The sequence below is a fragment of the Cupressus sempervirens genome, chromosome 3 (assembly GCF_028749045.1).
Source record: "Cupressus sempervirens isolate cs-2001-9-10 chromosome 3, ASM2874904v1, whole genome shotgun sequence".
NCBI lineage: Eukaryota > Viridiplantae > Streptophyta > Pinopsida > Cupressales > Cupressaceae > Cupressus > Cupressus sempervirens.
In genome coordinates this window covers 935,817,183-935,843,579 of record NC_143120.1, presented here as the reverse complement: position 1 = coordinate 935,843,579, position 26,397 = coordinate 935,817,183, and the positions used below count along the sequence as shown (strand labels likewise).

The 26,397-nt window shown below is 34.6% G+C and overlaps 1 protein-coding gene across 1 annotated transcript in view; it reads right to left on the bottom strand.

Annotated features, from left to right (window-relative positions):
- Nucleotides 1-26,397, bottom strand: part of SAMC1 (S-adenosylmethionine carrier 1) — a 161,253-nt gene that overhangs the window by 10,471 nt on the left and 124,385 nt on the right. The window contains exon 9 of the mRNA XM_089822555.1: nucleotides 1,822-1,873. Within this exon, the coding sequence (XP_089678681.1) occupies nucleotides 1,822-1,873 (52 nt within the window). The remainder of the gene's footprint in view (nucleotides 1-1,821; nucleotides 1,874-26,397) is intronic.

Below are 26,397 nucleotides of genomic sequence, written 5' to 3'. Positions count from 1 at the left end.
ATCCTTGTTGTACGCCTTCGTATCAAGATTGCCTTTGAATCGAGATTGCCTTCGGACCAAGATAGCCTTTGGCCCAAAATCCCCTTCAAACCAAGATCCCCTTCAGACCGAGATAGCCTTCAATTGAGATTCCCTTCAGACCGAGATTGCCTTTGGACCAAGATAGCCTTCGGCTTGAGATTGCCTTTGGACCAAGATCCCCTTTAGACCAAGATTGCCTTCGGACCGAGATAGTCTTTGGCCAAGATAGCCTTCGAACTAAGATTCCCTTTGGATCGAGATTGCCTTTGAACTGAGATAGTTTTTGATCCAATTGCCTTCAAACCGAAATCCCCTTCAAATCAAGATTGCTTTCGGACCAAAATAGCCTTCAATCGAGATTTCCTTCGGACCAAAATCCCCTTTGGACTAAGATTTCCTTCAGACCAAAATTCCCTTCAAACTGAGATTCCCTTCGGACCAAGATAGCCTTCAGATAGAGATCTCTTATGATCAATATCGTCTTTGGAATATAACAACCTTCCTCTATCCCGATCATGTTCCCTTTGCTTGACTACAAATTCTCGTACAACCATTTTTAGTTTATTTTGGTATGGCACAATTTTACTTGTTTGACTGCACTTTTCCTAACTTGAACATTTAACTTGGCCTAAACATTCTTCTCTATTAGTAAGCTTTCCTAAAATCCACCATAGCTTTTTCTAAAAATAACAAAATCTTAATACGAGTATGCCTTTTCCTTTAGTTTTCCCTTGACACAATTTTTATTACTGCTGTGCCTTTTAACCTAATCACAAATTTATAAAAAGAAGCCACTTTTTTTGTAGTTTTGACTATTTTAAAAGAAATAGGCAATCCAGAATACTAGACATTCGCATCGTATGCCATTTGAATGAAGAACATTGCTACAATAAAATTGATTGTTAAGTACAATAAACAAGTACTCTAATGACATAATCAAACTTTGGACTGGGTACACCTGAAGCCTTGTCTTGCTTTTTATTTTTTGTTTTATTTGAGTAAGGATATCTATCCTCTACAATTTACCCACTTGCGTATGCATGTGCGTGTGTTTGTTTCAACAAATACAAAAAAAACCTTTGCATGTAGTATATTTTATTTGCTTCAGCTTAAACTCTACGCAAACACACAAAAATGTTGCATCGCTTGTTTTTATTATTATTCCAAACACCTAGATCAAAGCTTATGAATGCTGCAAGTGTTGTGCACAATATCATTTGTGTCTTGCATTATAGATCTGTCCATTTAGTGCTAAGGAAAAATCACATTGTTTCTAATGATCTTACCACATGGCACCAATGAAAATTCCAATTGTCAATTGAGTGAGTCACATTTGATTCAAATAGAAAAAGGTGACATTTTGAAAAATTTATACAAGCACACCCTTTCTCCAAACACTTCTTGGTATAAGCTAGGCCTTGCCCATGGAGATTATGAACTGCATTAGTTTATGAACTGGTATGATATTTTACTATACCTAATGCTAGGATGCTTTAACTTTGAACCTATACAGGTCTAATGGTAGAATAATAAATATTCTTTCTTCTCGTGGACTCTCCTAAGATCTCATTATCTCAATATCCTCCTCTTCTTACCTCCAATCACTGAAACCTATTAAACCTCAAGTTTCAGTGATTGCAATTTAAAAAAATTAATGGTTTAATGCATCCAAAATCCAAAAAATCATGCACAAAACAAAATGTCAGAATTGTAATTGACACTAGGTAAATAAATTGCATAAAACAGAAAAGATAAAGGATGTTGAATTCACAAATGTAGCTTTAGGCAAAAAGGTAATACCGGAAAAGGCACCAATAAGGGCATTTTCTGGATCATAAAGATCCCGCTTTGCCTGCAACAGTAGAACTGATGTTCAGAAATAGTATGTACTTGACAAGATAATAACATTGACATTGCATTCTATGTATAAGCACCAGTAAAATGGAACAAAGTTAATATAGATGATGCATTTTTCTATTTTCAGCTTTAGATAACAAAAAATGAGACATGAAGCAAACCCAGTTCTAAACATGTGCTAATGTCTACAGTTGAATTTGAACATACATTAGTGAAAATAACAGCCCCTGGTGCTTATGCATTTTTATACTCCAATAAGTCTTATGAGAGATATAAAAAATATCCAACACTAATGCATAATAGCAAACAAGAAAAAGTTACACTCGTGTAATTTTAAATATAGTTAACATAGTTCAGTCTCTATGGAAATAAAAGGTAACCTCCAGGTTGAAATAAATATAACTTATCATGAGGCTAATAATGAGTATGTATGAACATGTTTACTATTATAATGTTAGTTTGTGGTGACTGATCAGGAAAGTACTGTACATACTTTATAAATTCTTTGGGGCTCGGAGCATTGGCCTGAGAAAAAAAATTGTGGGCCCTATTTTATCGGGATTTTGGGCTGACATGTAATTATTAATTATAACCCTAAAGCGGTAAAAATGCTTGTATAAAAGGGCTTATCGTTAGGGATTGTTTCAGAGTTGTGATACAAAAATTGGTTCTTGTGGCAGTATTGAGCTGTAAGGGATTACAAATTGTAATCAGGTTGTAATCACTGGATCATAATAATATCAGACTTGTTGTTTGGTGGACATAGCCCAGGGATTGGGTGAACCACGTTAAATCTCGGTGTCTTGTGTTTTTTTTCTGTATGATCTATTATTTTCTGATATTGTTTATATTTGCATGTAATTGTTATTTATGTCTGTGGTTTAATCCTAACAAGTGGTATCAGAGCGAGGTTTTTCTTTCAATTATCCTCTGCAGGTACGAGTCTCACGGTTGAGTGGGACCAATGGCAGATGAGCATAAGTTGAGGGTAAATAGGTTTAATAGGCAGAACTTTCAATTATGGAAGATGCAAATGGAAGACTATCTTTATCAGAAGGATTTAGGAAAGTCGTTGGAAGGCAAAACCAAGAATCAGGGATCTATGTCAAATGATGACTGGGATCTTTTGGACAGAAAGGCACTTAGAAGCATTCAATTATGCCTAGCACCATCGGTGGCATTTAATATTACAAAAGTGAAGACAACTAAAGAATTGATGCAAACCCTAACAAAATTGTATGAAAAGCCCTCGGCTTCAAACAAGGTATTTCTCATGAAGCGTTTATTTAATATGAAAAATGATAGAAGGTGGATCTATTGCAGATCATTTAAATTGAGTTCAATACTATTACTAGTCAGTTATCTTTTGTAGGTATCAATTTTGATGAAAAAATTAGGGCTATCTTGATTTTGTGTTCTTTGCCTAAAAGTTGGAATGGCTTGGTAATGGTTGTGAGTAATTCTGTTCTTGGATCTAGTACTCTAAAATATGATGATGTGATCGGTGTTATTTTGAGTGAGGAAACTTGTAGGAAATCCTCAGGTGGATCTACAATAGGAAGTGTTTTGAATGCACAAAGCAGAGGCAGATCAACTGAAAGAGGAAGTAATTCCGAAAATCGTGGAAAATCAAGAGGAAAGTCAAAGGGGAGGAGATCTCAATTGAGAGGACCGAACAACTATTGGTACTGTGGGAAACCAGGGCATAAAAAGAAAAATTGTTGGACTTGAAAGAAAAATGAAGGAGATAAACCAGATGGAGACAATGACGCAAATGTGGTAAGTAACAAATCTGGAGAGGATGCCTTGCTTCTGTTTTTAGAAAGTATTAATGATTCATGGGTTTTAGATTCTGGTACTTCATTTCATGCTACACCTCATAAAGGTTATTTCATTGATTATGTCCAAGGGGATTTTGGACTTATTTATTTGGGGGATAATAAACCTTGTCAAATTGTTGGAAAGGGAAAAGTTAAAATTAAGTTGCAAAATGGGAATCATTGGCTACTACATGAGGTAAGACATGTTCCAAGGCTGAGTAGGAATTTAATTTTAGCAAGGCAACTCGGCGATGAGGGTTGTGTAGCTACTTTTAATGATAAAAATTGGAAGGTTTCAAAAGGTTCCTTTGTAGTAGCAAAAGGTGTGAAAGTAGACACCTTATATCTTTGTACAAGGCATATTGTTCCTTCTACTTTAATTGTTTCAAAGAAAAATGAATATTCAAGAACAGTTGTTGCAGTTGAGCAGGAAGAACAAATAGTTGCTGTAAATTATAATACAGCACTGTGGTACAATAGACTTGGGCACATGAGTGAGAAAGGTATGAAAGTACTTCATTCAAAGAAAGTTTTACCAGGTCTGAAATGTGTTAATACGGATTTCTGTGAAAGTTGTGTGTATGGAAAACAAAAGAAAGTGAGTTTTATGAAGACTGGGAAGGAAAATAAAAAGGAGAAATTAGAGTTTGTGCATACTGATGTATGGGGACCGGCTCAGATATCTTTCATTGGTGGCTCTCACTATTATGTTACATTTATTGATGATGCAACTAGAAAAGTATGGATTTATTTCCTTAGACAGAAATCTGATGTATTTCAAATTTTCAAGAAATGGAAATGCTTGGTTGAAAATGAGACTGGTAAGAAATTAAAATGTCTTAGATCTGATAATGGTGGCAAGTATTGTAGTCATGAATTTGAAGATCATTGCTCTACTAATGGTATTCGTAGATAGAAAACTGTTCGAAGGACTCCACAGGAAAATGGAGTGGCTGAACGCATGAACAGGACTAATGGAGCGTGCAAGGAGCATGAGTTTGCATGCTAGGTTGCCCTTACACATGTGGGTGGAGGCTGTCGATACTATTGTATATTTGATTAATAGAGGTCCCTCTACTCCTTTGGGTTGTGCTATTCCAGAGGAAACATGGACTAGTAGAGATTTTTTTTTCTCAAAACCTTCAGTTGTGAAGCATTTGCTCACATAGATTTTGAAAATAGAACCAAGCTAGAAATGTGTATTTGTTAGATATGGCATTACTGAACTTGGTCATATGCTTTGGGATTTTGAAAATTATAAAATTGTAAGAAGCGGGCATGTCATATTCAATGAGAAAGTGTTGTACAAAGATCTATTGCAGCAACATGAGAAGAAAGAAGATGATTATGTAGTGCTGGATGATGCTTCAAAAGATGATGTTCCAACCATTCCTCATGATGTTCAACAACCACAACAACAAATACCACACACACCAGTGAATGTTAGATAGTCAACAAGGATTAGTAGACCTCCAAAAAAAATTTCACCCTCGCATTCTATTTTACTAACAGATGTTGGTGAACCTAAATGTTATGATGAAGCTATCCAGGTGGATACTAAGATTCAGTGGGAGTTTGCAATGAAAGATGAAATAGACTCTTTGCTGAAAAATAAGACATGGGATTTATGCAAGTTGCCTGTAAGTAAAGGGTCTTTACAAAATAAGTGGGTTTACGGGTTAAAAGAAGAGGATGGAGGTAAGAAAAGATTTATAGCCAAGTTAGTTGTAAAAAGATTTGCATAGAAAAAAGGCATTGATTTTGATGAGATATTTTCTCTTGTTGTTAAGATGACTTCTATCCGTAATGTTTTAAGTATTGTGGCTACTGAAGATTTGCATTTTGAGCAGCTCAATGTTAAAATAGCCTTCCTTCATGGTGATTTGGATAAAGAGATATGTATGGCTCAACCACAAGGATTTGAGGTCCAAGGCAAGGAGAACTTAGTGTGCAAATTAAAGAAAAGTTTATATGGTTTGAAGCAAGCACCTCAGCAATGGTATCTGAAATTTGACAGTTTTATGCATGAGCATGGATATGGTAGATCTCATTCAGATCATTGTGTTTAATTTAAGAGGTTGGATGATGATAGCTACATTATTTTATGTTTATATGTTGATGATATGCTTGTAGCTGGGTCTAACATGGATCAGATGAAGGGGCTAAAATGCCAGTTAGCACATGCATTTGCTATAAAGGATTTGGGGGCAGCAAAACAAATCCTTGGTATGAAGACTTGCAGAGATAGGAAGAACAAGAGATTGACGCTATCTCAAGCTGATTATGTTGAAGTGGTGTTGCAACATTTCTCTATCGAGAATGCTAAAGCTATCAGCACACCTTTACCTGGTCATTTGAAGTTGACTAAAGAGATATATCCCAAGACACAAGAAGAGGAGGATAAGATGTCAAAAGTACCCTATGCTTCAGCTGTAGGAAGCTTGATGTACACTATGGTATGTACAAGGCCAGATATTGCCCATGCAGTGGGAGTCGTTAGCAGGTATATGAGTCATCTAGGAATTCAGCATTGGAATGCAGTTAAATAGATTCTCAGATATTTGAGAGGAATATCCAATAAATATTTACACTTTGGAGGCTCTACTACTCATTTACAAGGCTATGTTGACTCAGATTTGGCAGGAGATATTGCTACCAGGTGGAGTACTATAGGTTATGTCTTTACTGTTGGTGGGGTAGCCGTGAGTTGGATTTTTAGGTTAAATAAGGTTAATGCTTTATCCACTACAGAGGCAGAGTATGTTGCTGCTACAAAGGCAACTAAGCAGATGATATGGCTTCAGTTCTTCTTGGAAGAATTGGGACACCCTCAAAAAGATAATTATTTGTTTATAGATAGTCAAAGTGTCATTCATCTTGCAAAGAATTCAGCTCTGCATTCAAAGACCAAACACATACAGTTGTGGTACCATTTCATTCAGTCAGTTTTGGATGATGGACAATTAAAGTTGGACAAGATACATACAGATGACAATCTAGCGGGTATGTTTACAAAGGTGGTGATAAGGGAGAAGCTGAATTCCTCTTCAGTTTTGATTGGTCTTCTAGACTGAACATGAATAAAAGAACAGCAGAGTCCAGGGTGGTTTGATCCAGTGGGAGCCCCATGTGGTAGCGATATTGCTACAAGATCAGTCTCCAAGTGGGAGATTGTTGTTTAGTGTGGAGTTTGATCAGTCCCCAAGTGAGAGATTGTTAATTTGTGGTGACTGATCAGTCCCCAAGTGGGAGATTGTTAGTTTGTGGTGATTGATCAAAAAATACTGTACATACTTCATAAATTCTTTTGGGCTCGTGGCATCGCCCCGACAAGAAAAAATTTGGGTCCTATTTTATCAAGATTTTGGGCCGACATGTAATTATTAATTATAACCCTAAAGCAATAAAAATACTTATATAAAAGGACTTAGGGTTAGGGATTGTTTCAAAGTTGTAATGCGAAAATTGGTTCTTGCGGCAGTATTGAGTTGTAAGGGATTACGGATTGTAATCAAGTTGTAATCACTGGATTGTAATAATATCAGACTTTCTATTTGGTGGACGTAGCCCAGGGATTGCGTGAACCACGCTAAATCTTGGTGTCTTGTGTAAATCTTGGTGTCTTGTGTTCTTTTCTGTGTGATCTATTATTTTCTGATATTGTTTATCTTTGCATGTAATTGTTATTTCTGTCCGTGGTTTAACCCTAACATATAAGGCTACATTATCAATTGCATATACAAAAGTACAAACTAATAACACATACCAGATACAGTGACATTTTATAACATGATACAAGCTTTCTTCAATAATGTTTGCTTTCATACATGAAAGTCAAGGAAGCCCAATCCATGATCAACAATTTCCCTATGTATTATTATTCAATTTAAAGGGATGCCAATATGGTGCAGAAGCACCTAAGGGTCCTAGAAGGCCTACCATGCCTGTAAGGCATGGATGATGTAATCAAAGTTAAATATGACTTCGATTGCTGTAATAAGGCATGAAAAGATAGAAAATGTGATGATTGCATCTATGGAGTCAATAAGTCCTAATTGGCCTAATAAGGGTCATAGGACCAAAAGTATGTAATAAGTGCATTTATAATACCTAGATAAGGGTCCTATTTGATGTAATGAAGGCGATTTAAAGCCTTTTGTGTCAATAGGAAAGTCTAACAGCAAGAGGGTACAAGTTAATAAATTTAAATTTAAATCCCAACGGCTAGTTAAGCCAATTATTAGTTTTAAGAAGTTGAGAGATTTTGGAATTAGACATGAGTTTGTAATGCATTGGTCACACCTATAAGAGGCTGTGGGACATGAGTAGGGGGGAAGAGGATGTAATAATTCAGTCTTCTTGATAAAAACTTACAGCTTTCATTTTAATGAAATACTGAGTTTGCTGTCATTAAATCAGTTGATCCTTCGATCCAAGTAATAGAAACTATTATTTCATGTTCTGATAATAGTTTAGTAAATTATTCAATACTTTTGAGGGTCTTTTGAATTTTCAATCTATTGCATTTTGTTTTAATTCACCGGTCCGTATATGACCCGTGACTGATCAGATTTCCTTGTTTTTGAGAGACTCATATCTACTTTATGTCTCCACTGTAGGGTCTTGGCCAATGTATAATAATGTTTCCTAACATGAAGAATGCAGGAGTGCAGGTTTGAAGGTTTGGTGATCACCATTTGAAAGCCAACATACCATGTTAAAGGGTAAGGATATGGGTGCCATGTATTGAATTGGTGGATTTCTCCAAAGAAGGGTATGATTTTCTATTGGATTGTATCAAGATATGTTGAATACAAGGTAAGACAACCTTCATTTGAGTTTCAAATTATTTGTAGGGTTCATTTAGAGAAAGCCGTAGTTGTGCAGTCCTAAAAAGGAGGGTTTGTTGTTTGACTATACAAATGAGCATGGCACCATGAATGAGTATGAAAATCTTTGGTTTGGGATCATAATACAAGACTCCCACAGGGTTTGGGGTCATGAAGTAGAGTTTGGCACTTAGTTGCTTTGTAAAAGTGGGCATAATTAGGCCTAATTTAAGGGTTGCAGGGTACTGGTCTAGATAGCTGGTCCAAAGGAACAATATATGAATTTGAGATATAGTACTTCCAAATGGGTATCTGGAAGTGTAACTTGTTAGTCTGATGTTTTAGGGAAGATTGATGAAAAGTGGGAGAAACCGATTTGAAGGGCTACTAGGAACAAGCCTAGAAGGCTAACCGGGCAAGTTGACAAATGATCAGTTGCAGAAGCAAATACAGACCCTTGAGTCAAGTTGGTTGGGGTATGTTGAAGCCCTTAGAGGCATTGGAACAAGTCTCTTGAATTGGGAACTATAGTTGGATGGTTTGGTGTAGCTGTGAGAAGGAGAAAGGTCAAGTAAGTCTTGGGGTTTGTAGACACAGGTGAGAAAATCCATTTGGCTATTGTTTGATATTGTTTTGGGACCAGATACCTCTGCATCACAATAGATGTAATTAGAACAAAGTTGTTACAAACCAGTACAATGTAACATGGACAACTGAACTGAAGACAACAAATTAAACAACAAAATAGTTGGCTCCACAGACTAACCAAACATTACAGATTCATTTAAACTAATTTGATGTGTCATGTGAGTTTCATCCGACACAAATAGGACACTTAGATTTGTCAACTCAGACAGCATAAACCACTAGACGATCAATTGAGGAGTTTATTACAAATATTGAATTTTTTTTATTGACTCTCTAAACAAGTTAGTGTTAAATATTGTTAAAACTTAAAGTTTGTCTCAAAAATTATATTTCCATTTAATAAATTAACTTAGAATCAATATCTTAGAGATAAACTAGTTTTCCTAAAACTAGCATTTAAATCAACATTTTTGTAGTGCATTGAAGATATGATGTCCCCCTTTTAAATAAACAACTTCATAATAAATAAATAATAATTAAATTAATATATTAATAAATAAATTATGTAATACAACAAAGTCCCTGACCTTGCCAAATTAGTGAAGTCTCCTACAAAGATGAATTTGACTGCTTGAAGATTGTTGTTCTGATAGATCATTGTGGTTCGAATTGAAAATAGATACAAGCAGATATTGGGCAATGACGGGAGTTATAGGAAGCCACACCATTGATATATTCATCAGTTAACCATCAAAACAATGAATATCAACCACCTCCATCTATGCTGTGCAGTCTACAACAGCACGATCATAAAATTATCATACCTGATAGATATTCCATATGTACATCGAGCAATATGAGTTGGCAATTTTTAAATTAGAAAATACGAAGAAAAACGATAAAAGAAATGTGATCATAAGGATAATAACATCACATTAATTTAATAAATTAATTGATCGACATCCCGCCATCAGCATCAATCAAGCATTTCACTAAGTGGTTAAAATAAACATATTAGTAATCAATAACATAAAAAGAGGGGATGGGATTACTATGCAATGACTAATAATGAAGAATATCAGTTAATAAAGGTCCATCTTAAGCGATCTAATGAAGGAAGACCAAATAGTGATTAATTAAGGATTTTAGTTTGGTGCCTCTCCTTAAGTAGGTGTCGAGCAATGGGTGTTGGTGCCTACAAATTGTGACAGTTGGCACTTCTAGTGAGTTTGTGTGCATAAACTTAGGGGTTGGTGGCTTAGTAAGTTGATGCCTATAACTTTGTAAAGGAATAATAATATAAAAGTATTGATATGTCATGGTTTTCTTGCATTTTGGTTTCACCATAAAGCATTGTGTCATTGCAATCCATAAAGCATTGTGTCATTGCAATCTCATGCACATGATTATTAAATTTAGTGAATAATGCTATTGTGATTAATAAAGTTTAAATTGGTAAACTTTGTTGTTATACAGATTCACCCCCCACCTTGATACAACCATGTGTTGTTCAAAACCTCCATCCATTGTACTCCAAATAACTATCAAACAAAGTTTGAAACCTCCCCTAGGACTTACACCTTTGTTGACTCTTTGAGTCAACAAGAACTGACAAGCCGCACTTAGGCAAGCCTTCCCCGAAAATGCCTAAGTTTTGTTATTGTGTCTTTGTTAACGAACAGATATGTCCTTCGAAAATAAACACATAGAATGACTCAAGATGTCCAAGATGAAGAACAAATGGAACTAACAGTTGGAGAAGTTATCTTTGGATTGACAACTTTTCTCAAAAATTTGAAGGTACAATTCCCTCTTAATGAGATATGCAATGAGCTAAACACAGGGTTTGCTTTTAACCAGAAAGCAAAAAAGGAGAATTTAACATTTACTCATAACTAAGCAAGAAAATGCAGAAAATTAAATTGTGTTGAGTGATTCAAGACTGCTGCAAATGTAATAGCACTGCCATCAGCTATGTGTTTTCCAAATGCAAAAATCATATAATTTTATGTGTTTATCCGACAGAAGCTATCAAACATCAACACTCCCTCTTAGTTAGGGAGGATAAACACGCGCATTACCTCAAAGTAATATCAAGTTAGGAAGATTAAGGATATCTTTGATCAAAAGATATCCATCATCTTGATATCACATTTGATATCAAGAGTATTGGTCTCCCAGAATATCAACATATGATATTCACCAAATACTCAATAAGGCTTGATATCATCATGAGTATTAGTCTCTGGAATATCAATGATATTCACTAATTACTTAAAAATGTTTTGATATCACATCTGATATCAGGAGTATTGGCCTCCCAGAATATCAATGATATTCACCAAGTACTCAAAAGGTTTTTGTTGTCCTGCATTTTGTCACCACAAAATGTTGGTAATAGCACGAAACTTTTCCAAGCTAGTTTCGTGTCTCTCTAAGCTTGAATTTGATATTCAATTGCTTAATGTTGATCGATTGATCCATTTCAATTCGAATATCAAATTGTTTTACTGAAGGCCTTCGTCAAGTCGTTTTTGTTTTTCTTTCTGTCGAGCCTTTGCTTGATTTTTGAAGCCTTCAGAATCTGTTCTTTGCTTTTGACTTTGTGTTTGCTTGTTTTTGGTCCTTTGAATTCGCTCATCTTATGCCTTTCATTTTCCCCTTCGATTCGGTCTAACCTAGAGGTCAATCGGAGTTGTCAGTCAAGAGATATGGTCATTTTAGTGCCTCAAAAGTGGACATTTTAGGTGCAACAGCACGAATTAAAAATATGATGTTATATTTTCATTTTGACATTCACTTTTTGAAAATATAACATTTTATTCACTTTTTGTTATGTTTTGAAGTTACTTTTCATTTAAATTTATAACTTAAAGTGACTATAGTGCACTTTATGTTATAATTTTAAGTTGAGTTACTTTTAAATTTTTCACTTAAAGTGACTATAGAACTATATAGTTACTTTTTAAATTTTTGATTTTTAAATCAAATACTTATATAAATGTCACTTTAACTTAATGTTTATGACTTATATTGATTAATTTAATACATAAATGTTATTTTTGACCCATATTGTTGACATTTTTATAAAAATAAGTGAAATGCATAACTTAAAAGTCTAAAAGTGGACATTTTATATGCATATGCATGTAAAAAAACTATGAAAAGTGGAAACTTTTCATGCTAATGCATATAAAAATTCATTTTGAGGACTTTTTCAAATCATTACACCAAAAGCTTCTAAAAGTGGACCTTTTTGATGCAATGACATGAAAAGTTGAGTTTTCATGCTTGTGCATGAAAAAGGTGAGATATGTTTTTAAAATATGTAAGTGACTCCAAAAAGTGAGATTTGGGAGACTTGCACATTTTAAAATATGTAATGGGCTTCAAAAAGTGAGATTATAACCAAAGACATATTTTAAAACATGCAATTGCATCAAAAAGGTCCTATTTTACCTTATTACATGTTTTAAAATATGCAATGAACACAAAAATGTCCTATTGTGTGAAGAAAACATGTTCTTGCTCCAAAAACCTCCTATTTTGATCATAACTTTTGATTCTCTTCATGGATTTGAATGAAATCAATTGCATTCATCATGTTTTGAAGAGGTGATCATTTTGCCCTCATCAAAAATCAAGTTATTGCACCCAAAAACATGTTTGAAACTTCAAGCTAGGGCACGTTTTTTGCATAAAAATCCATAAATCTGCCAAGTTTGATCACGTTTTTGCATGAGATCAAGTCGTTTTTACCTTTTTAGGTGATTACATTAGTTGAGGATCATTATTTTGGTGTTAAATCATCAAAATACTTTACTTTGAAGATCACGTTTTTTGCTTGTTTTGATAAAAACGGCTCAAGAACTTTCAAATCTTTAAAACGTGGCAATGAGAAGCTAATTTAGGGCACGTTTTGTGATCTTGCATAATAATCTCCTTGTTTGCTACCCTCTATCATTCAGATTTTGGAGATTTGACAAATTCTCATCATTTTTGAAGAAAATTTCAAAGACAGAGCATCTTTTCCTTCATTTTTGGCACATATTCATCAAGTAAGTGGACTTCTTCTTTCATATGTTTTAATTCATGCTTATCCTTGCTGATTTGATGCTTGAAATTGTTGGATGGATGCCATTTGTGAAAATCTTTGCCTTAGAATGTGCATTTTTTTTTCTTTAAATATGAAATTTTTCTTCATTTTGATGTCTTTGGTTCTTCCCCAAGTTCCAAATTCGAATTTCATCTTTGGGAGTGCATTACATCTTCGCATGTTTTGAGTTATTTTCAAAGGTATGTTTTTCTCTTGTTTTGTTTTTGTGTGCTTGTTGCCGGTTTTTCTCCATTTTGGAGAGATTGCAAGTTTTTTCCCAAAAACTTGTTTTCCCTTCACTACATGCAAAAGCATTATCATTTCATTTCACATTCCGTTTCCATGTCATTACATCTCACATTTCATCCGACAAATGCGATTACATGTTTTTCACTTCATTCGCCATCCGCACATGCATGTAATCCCATTTTCCGTTTCCATTTTCATCCATCTCATTTTTTGCTTTCATTCGCACGACACGATTACACGAAATGCTTTACGTGCAATTGCATCTAAAAGGTCCGATTTTGATCAAAAGTCATATTTTGAAAAGACAAAAAAGATGTTATTTTCACTTTCCATGAATTTTGACTTCTTTCTTTCTTCAAAAGTGACTATATAATTCATTATCTCACCTCCATTGTTTCATTTCCATCTTCATATACGCATTTGCACTTACATGAATAAATACATGTTTCCACCTCATAACATATTTTACATGTTACCCTCCATCCACATCCGCATATACATATAAAGTATATACTTACACCTCTTTTCATTTTTTTCACCTTCCGTTACATATTGCATTTACATATATGCATGCTTTATTCAATAAAGCTTTGAAAACATTTAAGTCACTTTTGAAATCAGCAACTTTCACTTTGCACGCATTCCCATGCGTTTCACCTTCAAGCATTTTCATTCCATTCCATTTTCCATATTCATACTTCCATTTCATTTCATTTCACATTCCGTTGCATATGCATACGCTTCCTCTTCAAAAGTCACTCATTTTCGAATCTTCACTGCTGCTTTGGAATTCACTTACATGGAGATTCCTTCTGATGATGTATTTGTGTTTTGGAATTTTTGTGTTACAGTACAAGCACAAGAAATGTCCTCACATTCCAAATTCAAGGGCAAGATGAAATACCAATATGACAAAGAATTGGCTCATGCAGTTCCTTCTTCAGTTACGTCTATTCTGGATAACATACTAGACACCAAGATTGGTCACGTAGATGTAGCCGATTTTCTACAAAGGATTGAAGCTCCAGCTACGCATGAGATGAAACTTATTATAAGAAGCAACATCCATTTGGTTTCTACATTTCCCATGGCGGCCATAGAACTTGATTTTGCCTACGGATGTGCTCGGCGCTTCACTTCTAAGACAAGGAATATCAAAGATGTTGAAGGCAAGGTTATTATTAGCCTTGACCCTGAAGTGATTGAACAAGTCTTCAAAGTTCCTCATAAATCAGAATGTGTTGATTTGACCAAAGATTCCTCATTGGCTTGTTGGAATGAACAAAAAACCAACTATCAGAAGTATGTCAACCTTTACTGGTTAGACAACAAAAGAAGTAGTTTTCCAGGTGGCCAAAGACTCTTCATCGGTCCAATTTTAAACAGGAATACAAAGACCTCATCATCCTTCTCAGTAGAATCTGTGGTCTTAAGGATTCTTCCGACTTTGAGCCATGGATGTACAAATTTATGTTTCAAATCATAGAGAACAAAGAACATATCTTTTGGGGAGAGCTTATTAGTACTGCACTCTGTCAACAGATATGCAATGTAGGAACATTAGTACCTTTTTACATGAATTCATTTTTAGTTTACATTGTTGTTGCTATGGGGTCTTTTTCGGGGCTTTCCACCAAAGGTGATCGTCTTCAAGTACCTATTTGGGAATACTATGACCAAATTACTTTGGCTAACAATAAGTATCATTACAGAAAAGTCCAAGATGCTTTCTTTGGACATTACAGGTGTCTGTTCGACAAAAAATTGTGTATCAAAAGAGTATCTAATGCAGCATGGGAAAAGGTAAACCAGTACGGCTGCATTTTTCTTCAATTTCCCACTTTCACATACTTGAGAGTTGGGTATTTCAAAGGAGAGCCATATACCTTACCTAGGTATGCTACAGATCGAATTATTCTAATGGAGTTAGCAAGACAACTCATGGACGTGCAGAATGATCAACATGCATCACATAGGCCTGGATTTGGCATCACCTCAGCTAGGCCTTTATCTATTGGCAATTATTCAATTGTTTCTGTACCTAAAGCGAAGAATATGGAAGCAAAGTTGCAATTGATTACATTGAAGAGGTTCAAGGCTAGATTTGACTTTGATTATCGAGAGATGAACTCTCAGATAAAGAGGGCTTATACTCATGTTCATCGCATTGAAGATATTTGGATTGACATGAGAACAGAGCTTGATATTATGAAGATGGATTATTGCAGGTTAACCTTGCAACAAATAATCGATCTTAATATGTTGGAAATCCCTCCAGATTTCCAAGTTGAAGATGAAAGCAACATCCTTGATCCGGAATTTCATCAAGCCGATTTTGATAAAACGTGTCCTTTTCCTATTCAATGGCAACAAAAAGAAGGTACATCTATTATGGACAGGTTTCAATCCATCTTAGCAAACACTAACAAGTGGTTGAAAAGTAAAGGCCTAAAAAGAGTAAATCCTAAAATGGGTTTGGATTGTGGAAGCTTCGGTCCTCCTGGCAGGAAGTCACAACTGGAAATTACAGGGAAAGATGGTGCTTCATCTTCAAATGTCAAGAATATTCTCAAAATCAAGTTAACGGGTGGAAAAATGACTAAATCATCCCAAGTTCCTGAACCAATTCAAGAATTAGTGACAGAATCAGAAGAAGAATTGGAAATAGAATACGAAAAAGAAGATTCAGATGAAGGAGAAATAAGAATCATATCTCCTCCTAAGCCTGCACAAGCTTGTACGTCTTCTCCACATGAAGAGCCATTTTTGCATGAGGTTGATGATGATGTAGATTCATTTTCTACTATTTTCACTCACTCTATTCCCGTCTCAGAAGTTAATACCATGGCTCTTCCAATTTCATCTGCTGCTCCTCGTGTTCCTACACATGATCAATTTGAACACTTAGCAAATGTGTTTGAAGATTTTTTGACTCTTACTAGTGGTCAAGTTTCCCAACTTGATACATCTTTGACAGGATTTGAACTTTTCATGGCAGAATCTTCACAACATGTTCCTATGCCTACAGCAGTGCAAACTGAATCTTGTTCAGTCACTATAGATATACAATCTGGATCAATGCCAATGGTCTCCACTATGCTTGCTTCTATAGATGAAAGTTTCAGCCTACCTGCATGGTTGAGTAGAATAACAACGACGAGAAGGAAGGTGGTTGTTCCTCCTGACAATCTTCCTATGAAGAAGACTAAATCCAAATCTCTGAAGGATAAGATTGTTTCTAGAATTTTGGTTGATTCTAACAAAACCAAGTATGTTGAGGTTGCTGAGTCTTTAGTAGATAAACTTGTTGAAGAACTCACTAGCTCTGATTATAAATTTACTAAGGTTGAAGTTGGAAGGCAATCTCGTTTGAGTTCTTTGCAAGATGCTCATAATGCATTGGCAAATGTATCAAAAAGCAGTCATGAGCTTTGGGAAAAGAAGAATCAATTGAAACAGGAAATAGCTCGTTTGAATGAGATCATTCAGAAGCAATCTTCTCAGAATGTTGTTACATCACAAACATCTAAAGAAAGAAGGATGATTGAAGCTGCTAAGTCTTGGATACAGGAAATCATTGTTGAAGGAGTTTGAGCTATCACAGAAACACTTGCACTTCTAAAGCGTATCAAAGAGATGAACAAAATGGAACTAAGTTTAATTTCTTCTTTGACTCAAGAAGCAGATAACTTGAAGGAAATCCTTGAGGATTGGGATGAAATGATAAAATTTGATCTAAATGCTATGGTCTCATGTGACGTTCTTTCGTCATGTGAAATGTTCTTTAGATTTCAAGGACTCATTGGTTACAAGGAAGAGACCTTAAGAAAGTTGATCACAAAATTGCAAGTGGCTCTTGAAGATTGTCAAGCAGTTGAAACAAGCCTTACTTGTGATTTGGAGCAATTGGGATGCCATGTTACTGATAATCTTGGTAATCTTTTGGCAGCAGAGAGTAAATTCAGAATATACAATTAGAATCAATGCTGATGTAGATTTTGAAGAATTTGGTTCGCACACAATGAACAAGTTCGTTTTGTACAAATCCTTGACAAAACACTTGTTGGATAATACAATAGAAAATTTTAAAGTTGTTCAATCAGCATATGAGAATGCAGTGAGGATCGAAGCCATATCAAAGACAATGGAGATTGCTGATCTTCCTACAGTGCGTGACATCATTGTGAAATTCAAAGCATTAAGAAGCAATCTTTAAGATTGTTATGTAATTTTTACTTCATAGTTGTTTTAGATGCATTACATGATAAAGTGTAATTGCATGTAATGCGAATTGCATGTATGTAAAAGGTGTAATGCGAGTTGCATGTGCAGTTGCATGTAACCTTTTTAGCTTCTGTAGTTAGACTTGGTCAAAGTTGGTTGAGTTATTCCCACTTTTTCCTCCCCCTTTTTCTCAACTTCTTTGCCTATATAAAGGAGTGCCCCCCTCATTGTAAAATCATCATTATCTTTATACAAGAGAGCTCTGGAGAAATTGTGCCAACAGAACTTTGTTTGTGTAGCACTATTTTGAAAGAAAGTGAATACAAAAGAGCATTTGAGACTTAATTTTGATTAAGTGAAATTGTTATTTGTGTGAATTGTAAGCTATGTCTATAATTCATTCAAGTTACCTTTGATTCGTACTATCTTTTGTTATTGATATTGTATCTTGTGATTGATAGAAAAGAGTTAAGAAACAATTGAATCCCGAGCTTTGACCAGGAACACTTGTGAAAATCCATAGCTAGAAGCTTTGTCTGTAACTTGTATTTTCATCTTGATTCGCAAAATAGTTAGATTGTTGTTACTTTTAGGAGTCTTTGTGCCCTAATTGTAAACATTTTACCACATAGAAGTACAACAGGACTTAGAGCCAAACTGGTACGTTTTGGCTAGCCTTTGAGTTAGTTAAAATTTATCAGTATCACTGTTTCCAGCTCATGATAGAAGTGTAATTAGAGATTCACCTTGCCCATTATTCGCCTTACGAATAAGTGGATCCTTTCTTGAAAGTTAAGAAGAAAGGATAATAGTAACACCCAATTTATAAATCTCTAAATTTCTTGCTTACCTTGAGTTGATCCAAGGAACAGTGAGAAGGGGGAGCCTTCCCTTTAAGGTAGGAGAGACTCTGTCTCACACGCTGTGGCTGGTCATCCTATTTTGCGACTGAATTTTTACCCAAAACTGTCGGTTGCAAAATATCCACCCAACAGTTTTGATATCACATCTAATATCAAGAGTTTTGGTCTCCCAGAATATCAATGATATTCACCAAGTACTCTTTGAGTAATAGTGTTTCAGAATGTTGAGATGCAAGACATTCACCATATACTCAATTTGTCTTATCTCATAATACAAGATTATGGTGAGATCATCACCTTACAATAACTTCTACAAATACAAGTGACATTATTTGGAAGTCGTCACTTCCTCATGTTGTACACAAGGGGTAGGCACATTAGAATCATAGTCACGCATATGGACTTTTGAACTCCCTCTGACTATAAATCATCTGAGTTCCCCATTCAAAGACGCCTTTAAAGAAGTGTCAAACTCCCTCTTAGTCTGAAATCAATCTCCCTTTTCTTGCAATAACATTCTCCGAAAAGATCAAGGCAAATAGCTATATAGTACATTTTGAAATACAAAAATACTTTTACATAATGATAATATCATTTCAATAAAATATAGATAATATCTATTTCAAATATATATTGAACATATATACATTCAATCTTCTATGCATATATCTTTAATCCTTATTTTTCAACCATATTATTTCCTTATCAACTGACTGACTATGATTAGGAAATTCTTATTCAAATAATGAATAAAGAAGCATTATAAACATAGTTATTTATATGATCGAATAATAAATTATTCACCATAATGATAATAGAAATAAATGATTGTTTATAATAATTATCAATATAATAATATAAGAATTTTATTCTATTTCTTTATAATAATATCACATTCTTTTAAATATAGATATCTTTATTTACCTATCTTGTTTTCATTGAACATATCTCTTTTATAATAAAGATGCCTTCATCAACCATTAATTCTTATCACCTTTTAATAATGTACATAACTGATTAATTAATGGACACATTTCCTTTAATTACCTTTATGATGATCCATGCATTTCACCACCTTGGGTCCACCAAAAACAATCTATTTTTGCTGCTTCATTGATATAGTTTCCATATATTTATTTATTGCTCTTATTAACATTTTCCTTAAACTTTCTTTCAATCAAAATTTGGTCTCACTATGATTTCGGTAAAGTCTTAGTTTTACGCAAGGTTGGAGAATGTAGGCTCGTAGATCCAATTTTGGCACGATAATGTCATGCTTTGCAAAATGACAGTTTCAAGATTGACAAAGAGGATGTCAAATGCAGAGAAAATGGAAGGGAGACCTTTTGTAGATTGCTAGTATTACGTGAGGGGGCAATCTGCAAAATGGTTGACGACAAAGACCTGCAAGTATGAGTGGTGACACCTTTAGCAAGGATCTTCCCAAGCACCATGCAGTTGGTGATATCCATCAAACAAGGGACAACAATGGACTTTGAACCATCCACGGAGACAGGGGAGTCTTCTTTGCATTGTCACACACATCTTACCAGACATAGCCATCGACAATGAGTCTATTTCATAAGGAGGCGTGCTTGACTTGGGTACACTACTTGAAAGATGCCATGGAAATCCTCCATACTAGGTTCCCTGTACATTTTTCACCTGTAGATAACTGAAAGAAGGAATTAGAATCGCTGACTATAGCTTCTCGGTTTTGCAACCATAATTATGTATGTACTTAGGATAGCGCTTGATCTTGTTTTCTCCAAATATTTGAGATGTTGACCAAATTATGACTATGCCCATACTAAGTGTCAACTTGCAGTGTTTTCTCTTTGATTTCTCAAGCCTTGGTATAGTTTGTGGTTGCTAAATGCCAAGTTGGCATTCTGTCCCACAATTCACATGCTTTAAGCATATCGTGATTGCTCACATGCCTTCGTCAATCATGTGAGGTGCCCATGATTTGAAATAGGAACAAAGGCTTCATGTGACTTCAAAGTTAAAGAACCTTCAATCCTCTAATTCCCATGCAAGTGTTCTCCACATATTCCCTCATATTTGCAGCCTTCTTTAATACCATGTTGAGTGATTCAGGACCGTTGCAAATGTAATAGCACTGCCTTCAAGTATGTGTTTTCCAAATGCAATGATCACTTACATTTATATTGAGTATAAGTCATGAATAGACATGTCCCTTAATGGGACATGTCTATTCAGTAATCAAATAATTATTATAATAATATATTTAATCATTTATACATGCACGCACACATATATATATTATATTAATTCCTCTCATATAATTTTATGTGTTTATCTGACAGAAGCAATCAAACATCAATAGAAAGAAATGAATATGTACCATTAAAATAAAACTTAACTATCCATACCCACAAAAATCAACTAGACTAAAGATCAATAGACTCTTTTTTTCTGGTATGATTAAATTACAAGAAACACAATTCTACAACAAATTCATGCACACAATCTATTGCAACAAGATGGACATTGACAAATAATTATAAATGCTCAAAGTCCAATTGCAATCAAAAGAAAATATTAATAACATAGATTATAAATATCACCTTTCATTTCATTAATATCCAAAAATAAGGTCAAAGACTAGTAACTGCCGTACAATAACTCTGTTCCAAAAGAAACCCCCCCCTCCCCCCTCCTTTTAGAACAAAAACACACACACACACACACACACACACACACACATATATATATACACACTAGTTCTATTCGAAGATAACCATTTTATCTTCATTAGAAAGAATGCTACAAAAAATGCAATACAAAACAAACTTTTCAAACCGTTACCAAGATTTCTCAAAAAGATTATACTCATATAATTAAGGATTAAAATATGAGTCTTCATCTACCTAGATCATACCAAGCAAGTGTTGCATTACATCGAGGAGTTCACCTAGTATAGCTTCTTCGTCTCCTCTGAGCATCTCATGAAATTATACTGTCTCTTTCTCCTTCCAGCTCGAAAATGTCCCTTTCATAACAAACATAGCTTTTCTCAAATTTCCATGCAACTGTGGAAAGGCTCGAAATGTTGTCAAATTGTTTGATTTCTTTATCTGTTAAGTCTGGCTAAAAGACAAGCTAAGGATTTTCATCCCAGAAATCTTTGTATGCAAGAAGTCTCATTTTTTAAAGCAAACGAAAGGTCAGCGGTGACGTGCAAGAAATGCCTCCAGCGATAATATGACAAAATTAACTTGGTACTCAATTATGGCATGTTTTCCCATGGATAAGCATGTGACATCTTGGAAAATAAACTAAATGACACTGGGAATTAAATAACATGTACCACCTTTATTTTAGACTAATGAAATTTTCTTGCTAACTTTGACCATATCTCCAACTAAGAGCCAAGAATAGGTGGCAATCAAGCAATGAATAGTTGAATAAGAATTTTGTTAGTTACTATAACATTGTTCCGAAGGGGTGTTAGTTGTGTCCTCAGTTGGTGACTTAACCAACCATATCGAGTCTATTTGTATGGAATTTGGAACAAGTGGCGGTGTAGAAGATGTGGGACCTAATATGTTAAAGAAGGATCTTTTCTAGAGAATAATCTAACTTGAATTGTTCAAAACTGAATACTAAAAATTGATATATGCTTATGATGTTTATCAATATCTCTGAAGATATTTAATTATGAATTGGTCACGATCATGAAGGGTTGTGATTCCCTCCGTGGCAAATGCCACGGGAATCACAGCCCTTCATGGTCGTGACTCTCTTAGTGTATCAGGCTAATTGAACAGTTATGCCGGTTAAGATGAGTTTAATATGAATCTGTTGATACCTTATATTCCTTTCAATATATAAGTATATTTTGTGACTAACAATAATATATACAATTATATATGTGTGTGTGTGTGTGTATATATATATGTGTTAAAAAATTGAATATATATATATATGTGTGTGTATTATCACAAACACACACACACACACATATATATATATTCACCAATATATTAAATCCATATTAAAGATAAGAATGCTCCAATCCAAATGAAGATATATTCTTAACACTCCCTCTTAGAAGAAAGAGGACTGAGAGCATACTACTAGAATGCACTTGTCTAAACCATTATCACTATTCCTGCCTAAATCAGAACTGAATATAGTGATAACCATCGTATCAAGAAATCAAGACATTCCGGATTATTAATCCAATAAAGTCAATCTTGATACATCCGTTATCATGTATTTCAACAATTTTAGAGATACATAATAACATGTCAAACTATTGTTAAGATCGTCAACTTACTATAGTGACCTCACCCACATGAAAGATCATCACCATTCTTGCCACAACATATCCACAATATTGCAATATTGATTTTATTAAATATTCAATAACAACTTTACATAATATTGAATTACAGCTTGGTTATACCAAGTTTGTTCTTGAAGTATTCAAGTTTCAACTTTGCTAGAGGTTTGGTGAAGATGTCTGCCTTTTGTTCTTCAGTGCTAATGTACTTCAATTTGATAACATTTTTGTCTACCATATCCTTTAAGGAATCTCTATATGTTTAGACCTGCTACGAAAAACTGGATTAACTGAAAGTTTAATGTAGCTTTGATTGTCATGGTGAATTATGGTGGATTCTAGTGGTTTTCCAAATAATCCGTATAAAAGTTTCGTTAGTCATACTGCTTCATGTGCTCACATGGAAGCTGCCATATATTCTGCTTTCGTAGAGCTCTAAGCAACTGCTGACCATTTTCTACTGATCCAAGGCTTAAACAACACCTTGTTGTACTCTTACGGTCAATAGTACAACCTACCTAGTCAGGATCAAAATACCCTTGAAGTTGTAGCTCAGTATTATCATACTTCTCCAAGTCCAATAGTTCTTAAATATCTTAAAATATGTTTGGCAGCCATTAGATGAATCTTCTTGGTCTCACACATAAAGTAACTTAACACATTTGTAGCATAGCAGACATCTGGCTAAGTGTTTACTAAGTGCATAAGGGATCTAACAATTTGTCGATAGTGAGTAGGATCAACTAATTCTGAGTCTATTGCTTCACTCAAGCTTATGAAGGTTAGTTTCCATTGGAGCAAATAGTGGCTTACAATCCATCATCCCAAATCTGGTCAATATATCTGTAGTGTACTTTTCTTGATTTAGGAAGATGTAATTTTCCTTCTGTCGTACTTCTAGACCCAAAAAATAAAGTAGAAGGCCTAGATCCTTCATGTCAAATTCAGCTATGAGATCCTGTTTACATTTGGCTATAAGATGATTTGCACGTGTTATCAACAAATCATCAACATAAAGAAGGAGAATCAACATGTCATTATTAGATATTTTGAAGGATATATTCAAATCAGCTTCATTCTTGGAGTATCCCAATTTGAGAAGATAGTTGTCTATTCTCTCATACCAAGCCCTAAGAGCTTGCTTCAACCTGTAGAGAGCTTTCTTTAGTTTACATACGTATAGCTTCCGGTCATGTATAGTGAATCTTTCAGGTTGTTCTATATATACTTTGTTACATCCCAATTTTCAACCTAATTTAAAATATAGCCGTTGAGGTTCACATGAAGTCAGTTGACAGTTAAATTTGTTATAATCCTGCAAAATGGTAAGATAGTTAATCGTTATAATTATTTATCATGAATTCATGGAATTGAATAGGTAGTTAGCCGTTATGATTATTTATGATCAAATAATTTGTTATGGTAAATTGTCATTATATTAAGGAATATAATATAATCATGGAGAATTCCCTTGCAAGAGCACGTCGAAGGGGAGGAACATTGCCAGAAAGGAATTGGGCATGAAGGGGCATTGTCATCACTGAGCAAATAGGTACAAGCCCTAAACCACCTGGGCTAAGGATAACGACTAGGCAGGTAAGAGTGTATGTTGGATGACCATGACCTAACTTATTAAATCACATATCATTTAATAGTAAAGAGATTACTAAGCATGAATAGAATGAGTTGTACCTTTGTATTTGTGTTGTTGGTTGGAGCCTTCTGATGTATAATCATGTCTTATCATATCGACATCATGATACCTACATACTTATACATGTATATGCATACATATGCAAACCAACTTTAAATATGTGAGGATGTATACGCATACTTGATATTTGGCGTGTACGAAAGAAATACATGGTTGGGGTTTACATATGTACACGTATATGCATACATACATATATAGGTATCTATAGGTACCATGATGCTAAATATTAAGACAATATTATTTCTTTAACCTTGGCAGTGGTCTAATATTATTTCATGCTTAGCAACCTTTCATATTCTGTTTTTATTTCCATTGGCCTTATAAGTTGAGATAGCCATTTTAATTATTTATGCTGATGACTCCTTGTTGGTAATGTAACTCTTCCACCGTCACCCTCTTCTTGTCTTGACATGCTTATAACTTCTTTCCGTAGCTGGAGAAGGGGGTCTCTTCCTTTTGAAATGTTTTGTGTTCACATTTGATTTGCAAAGCTCAAACCCTCGATAGCATGGATTACTTCTTTTCTTGCATCGATATTTCTCTGAACCTTAGCCGTACTTCTTACATCTGTTTTGATACAAATCATTTCCTACATTCTGAGTTCATGAAGACACAGAGTAGAGTGATTGGAAGTAATGGTTTTCGTGCATCCTAGTTTGATAGAACATGGCAACGAATTGTGTGAAACAACTCCAGGTGGAACACAATCCAAATTATGGTTTGATTATCATGATTGGATTTCTTTTATGTGGTCTTTGAGAAATATGCATCTAACATGAAGCCTTTTTATAGATTGGCAGTACAGACAACCACCCACTGGATGAATATGTAAGTAAGACTTTATTTCTTGAAGTTGTGATACTGAAACAGATTGCCAAATTTGATGGTAAACCCTAGTTTAAATCTAACTGATGTTCACTAGAGAGTACAATCATTAGTTTTAATAGGAATTACGACTGTTTGTTGATTGATTCCCACTTAGAAATTATTTGCATAATAATACATGTTTTTGCTTAGTCAATCTATGGAATATCCTCAGAATAAGGACCTTTATTCGTTAGTCTGTGAATTAAGGAAAACAAGTAAATAAGATGCAAGAATAGTTTGCTTCATAATATTGTGATAAGTTTGGATAGGACATAAGATTTGACTGTGATTATGAAATAGAAAGAACACTTAAGCATGCACCAAGAATTCATCCAGGAGGGTCATCTTTGTTGAGATGAAGGGTCAAATGAAAAGCATTGTACCATAGAATTATTTCCTGCATGAAAAGAAAAGAACCATTATTAATAATAATTGCAAGCTCAAAGAAAAAAGATATTAATCATCAAGACTCGGCTCATGGTAGTCCAATATTTAATTCCTTATGCTTAGTCGAGCAGTGGGAATGATTCCCTAGTACCAAAATGCTCAGTGATTGGTTAAGTTGTTCCATGTCTACTTCCGAGTAGTGACAACCTTTCTCGTTAGAGATTGTGTGGAGATAAAGTTATGGTTTGAGGTTGGGTGGTTAAGCCCCTGACAATGTTTCCCCTCTTCACAAGATGTCAAATGTGCGTCAGACAAAGATAAGCTATGCATTCAATTGTTTGTCGGAAACAAGTATTTTTACTTTTATGAAGTATATGCAAGAAGGCAAAATTAATTGTTATATTATCGTTGCAGTTATTTTACACTTAGTTGCGAGAGATAGATCTATCTGGTGGATTGTTATATTAGTCTTTCATTTGTATGAATATTGAATATGAGCATATCTTCTAATCTTAAGTTATTGCCACAGTTAAGAAATCGGAAGGAAAGGAATGATATAGTGGTATTTGA